At 35.9% G+C, this 4,086-nt stretch overlaps 1 protein-coding gene across 2 annotated transcripts in view; it reads right to left on the bottom strand.

Annotated features, from left to right (window-relative positions):
• LOC107657749 (phospholipid phosphatase-related protein type 5-like) overlaps positions 1 to 3,785 on the bottom strand; it is a 45,086-nt gene extending 41,301 nt beyond the window's left edge. Inside the window, exon 1 of one of the 2 annotated variants that reach the window (XM_016445973.1) lies at positions 3,384 to 3,785. In XM_016445973.1, the coding sequence (XP_016301459.1) occupies positions 3,384 to 3,614 (231 nt within the window). In that variant the 5' untranslated portion in view covers positions 3,615 to 3,785. The remainder of the gene's footprint in view (positions 1 to 3,383) is intronic. The other variant, XM_016445974.1, reaches the window with a different exon arrangement.
• Positions 3,786 to 4,086: the final 301 nt, after the last annotated feature.

Below are 4,086 nucleotides of genomic sequence, written 5' to 3'. Positions count from 1 at the left end.
CCAAATATACTACAAGCTAGTCAGTGTATTCAGCAGGTGTAATGTATTCTAAGTTGCTTCAGAAGTATTGTAAGTATTACAAACAACAATAATAAAACAGTGCATTGACATAAAAAGGGAAATTTACTTTTGGTACTTAAATACTTTTAAAAGCAAGTACTTCTGTACTTTTACTTAAATAAAAATCTATCTAAATAACTTTTACTTGTAATGGAGTATAGTTTCACGATGAATGAAGAACAGCTCTTTTCAGATCAGTTTAGCTGCGGCTAAAGTAAACAGTCCCTCAGAGAGCAGCTCGGAAGAGAGGGGCGGGGTCAGCAGAGATTATTAACATTTAAAGGAAAATGCTACAAAACGGCTTGCTATGAAAAGACCTGTTTTTGACAGGGTAAAAAAAGGTGTTTTTACACTAAATAGTCTAGTAGCCGAAAACCTACCCGTACCACTCAAATTAGAAAACATTATTATAAGCTAACCGTTGTGAATCGGGCTAAAGTAAGGCAATAGTTTTGAACACTGGCTGGTTATGTACTTGTTTAAATATTGATTTCGGATCATTTTTAACCAAAAAAAAGTTACGGACTGCAGCTTTAAAAAATGCCTGAGACAAACTGCATGGCTCCATTGATTGAATTTGGCTTGTACCCACCCCACTGTCTCTCTATCATTAATAACAATTTTTATTTATTAAGCCATATTTTTATGGCTGATATGTAATATTTATGGCACGTGTAACCAAAATTACATTTGGACCCTGGCTCAAGGATAGCATTTACTTGCTACTAAATATCTCCAACCAAATTCCTGAATGCCAAAAAAATTATAATAAACTGTCCACTGAGTGTGATCAGACCTAAGAAAAAGTAAATAAATAAATACAAATCTGCATGACATTCTCTTGTATATTTAACAAACTAATGAAAATAAATCTAAATCAAAATGACAGAGTCCAATCAAATGCAATCCTACCATAAATAAATAATGAAATCAAAAGTGAACTCAAAGAGGTTCACATTTTAAGCATAAAAAATCCTTTTATCTGCTGCCATTCATCTGTTAAACACATTAGCTGGATACAGAACCACACTATGAGCTGACAGAGCAGCAAAGGTCCAGCGTGGCGACACTTCAGATTGAGTCACTGCCACTGATGAAATAATGTGGGCTGGTGAACATTAAATTACAGACAGTGAAATGTCTATACTCACAGTTTGCCGTTTTCCCTCATGAAAAAAAAACTGCCGTTTTCAATGAACAAGTGTTATTAAACAACGACACAGTTGTCAGTGAATAGTCAAGCTAATGAAGGCATTCAGTATTGGGGCAGTGCCTGGTGTGATCTAACATCAAAGGCTTCGTCTTCAGCTAGATATGAAGAGAGAGGGGGTTTTATGATATGCAGGTTTAATTTATGCATGCATGGATAATAACATCTCATTATGCTGATTTACCAAGACGGAACATGTGCAGTAAACATATTTGGATCTGGTTAATTATACAGTCCTGCATGCATGAAAATGAGTATTCTATGCAATGGTTTAAGAAATAACCTTTAAATTATAAATAAACATACAAAATCAGCAGAGTTGGAATGTATTTGAATGTGAAAGTGATGAACAGCAGTGTCGACTAAAGGCAGTTATGACTCACACACAAGTCTCGTCTTAAAGACTCATGGTGTGCATTATTTCTATACCTCAGACAGCATTGCCAGCATCACACAGTACTGTTGCACGTATTCCGAATGAGTTTTTTTAATTAAACCTCTCTCTTATGCATCTCTAGCTTGAATTACTTTCATACAATCACTTGCACGCTGCTCAATCAATAAAAAAATAGCACGTTAAAGTGTTCTTATGCATACCTCTAAAAAAATAAATAAAAGCAGAAATCAAGCAAAATCACTTATCCAATCAAAATCTAAAACAAGTCATGTATTAATTATAGAACCACTTATCCCATGGCACTTGACAAAAATGGCAAAAATAATATCAAACCACTAATCAGTCTCTAGCCGGATCTGCTTCCATGCAATCATTTCTCTAATCAATCAAAATCAAGTTTTGCATCTCGAGTTTGATTTGATTTCATGCAATCATTCATTTAATAATGACAAAAAAAACAAACAAATGAAAATCAATATAAAAAAACTCAAATCAGTATTAATAAATATTAAAGACAATCGATATCAAGTGATCACATCAATCTCAGGTCTGATAGTCTCTCATGTAATTATTCATTTGTGAGGTCCTTAATATGACGCATAATTGAAAACCAATATGAAAATCACTTGGAAACCATAACCTCATACTCTAGCAAATAAATATCAAGAATAAATCAAGTTTTGCATCTCGAGTTTGATTTGCTTCCATGCAATCATTCATTTGATAATCCATAAATCCCATACAATGTCCCCGTGTAACTTAAGACTGGTTTTGTGGTCCAGGGTCACAAATAAGATTACTGTATTGTGAATTACTTGCTAATTGTTAATTGCATTTTACATGTTTTATATAAAAAAAAAAAAAAAAAAAAAAAAAAAAAAAAAAAAAAAAAAACAAAATCACTATCAAAAACTCAAATCAGTATTATTATTAAAGACGATCAATATCAAGCAATCACATCAATCTGATAGCCTTTCATCTAATTATTAATTGATGAATTACGTAATATGACGCATCACTGAAAACCAATATAAAAATCACATAAATCATAACCTCATACTCTAGGGGTCATATGATGCTTTTTTAAAGATCATTATTTTGTGTATTAAAGAATATCTCTTTGGTTTTGAGACTTTAGTCTTTGCAACTTCAGGGATCTTATCTGTGCACAATCAGCTTGTAACACTCCAAAGCGAAAGGAAAACTTGAAATCGCATCATATGACCCCTTTAAAGAAAACACATATCAAGTAATAACCTATAAATCAGTTCCTAGTCTGATGTGCTTTCAGTCAATTATCAATTCATCAACACTTAACAGGTAAGTCAATATGAAATCAGATATAAATCAATTTGAAATAACTTATCAATCTTGATGCAATCATTATTTTTTATCATTATTTTTCTTAAGATAAATCAACTGATCACCTATCAATCAATAACACTTACACATCCACCAGTGATCCTTTATAAATCTCAAGCTTAATTTGCTTTTATGCAATAACTCATTCATCAATAAATTTAAAGCACGTATCAATGATAATCAATATAAACTAATCGCTTATCAATCAAGTTATGTATCAACCTCAAGCCCTATCTGATTTTATGTAATAATTCATTCATCAACTTTTCAATGATAATCAATATAATCTGATCACTCAATAGCAGCTAGCTATCAATGAAGTGACTGGCACAGACACTGTCTTGAGTGACTCACCAGCAGCGTGGGGACTCCGGTGACAACCGCGTACAGCAGGGCTGGCGGGATGGCGCTTGTGTCCTCGGGTCCGAGGTAGGGTTTTGTGTACGCGGTCTCGTAGCAGAAGAAGCCCTGCACGTGCACGTTGAACGTGTCCGTGTACTCGAAGTAATATGCCAGCATGACCGTCCCCGCCATGATCACCAGCTGGAAGTAAAGCATGGTCGTCAGAGAGTGGGGCAGGAACATTTACCAACAATCCAGTGGAGAACCTCCAAACATCTGAGCTCTCGTTATAGTTCCCGCATCTCGCCGGGGTCCGACGCTCCGAGCGCAAGCGAGGTTGGCACGCGAAGACGCACGCGCTCGCATGGCACAGCGCTCGAGCCGGAATGAGAGAGCGCGAGAGAGGAGAGCGCGATAAAGTGCCACCGCGCGCTCCTCACTACAGCCAGCTGATGATGAAGAGACACGTCATCATCATCATCATCATCATCATCCGCTCAGAGGGTTTAAAGAGAGGCGCTATTCCGTCAGTCACCAAATGTCACCTCGGCTCTGTCAGCCCTGACTAACAGCAACAAAACTGGCTATTTCTGTAAAATATACTAATTCACAGAACTTCGATCGATCATAATATAGAGCACACACGAACACAAAACACCATCAGGTCGCTCATGTTAAAAATAAAATGTAAACAAACATGATAGTTCACGCAGGG

This window comes from Sinocyclocheilus anshuiensis, unplaced genomic scaffold (genome assembly GCF_001515605.1).
Source record: "Sinocyclocheilus anshuiensis isolate Anshui unplaced genomic scaffold, SAMN03320099.WGS_v1.1 scaffold119, whole genome shotgun sequence".
NCBI classification, from domain to species: domain Eukaryota; kingdom Metazoa; phylum Chordata; class Actinopteri; order Cypriniformes; family Cyprinidae; genus Sinocyclocheilus; species Sinocyclocheilus anshuiensis.
This window is presented reverse-complemented; position numbering and strand designations above follow the sequence as displayed.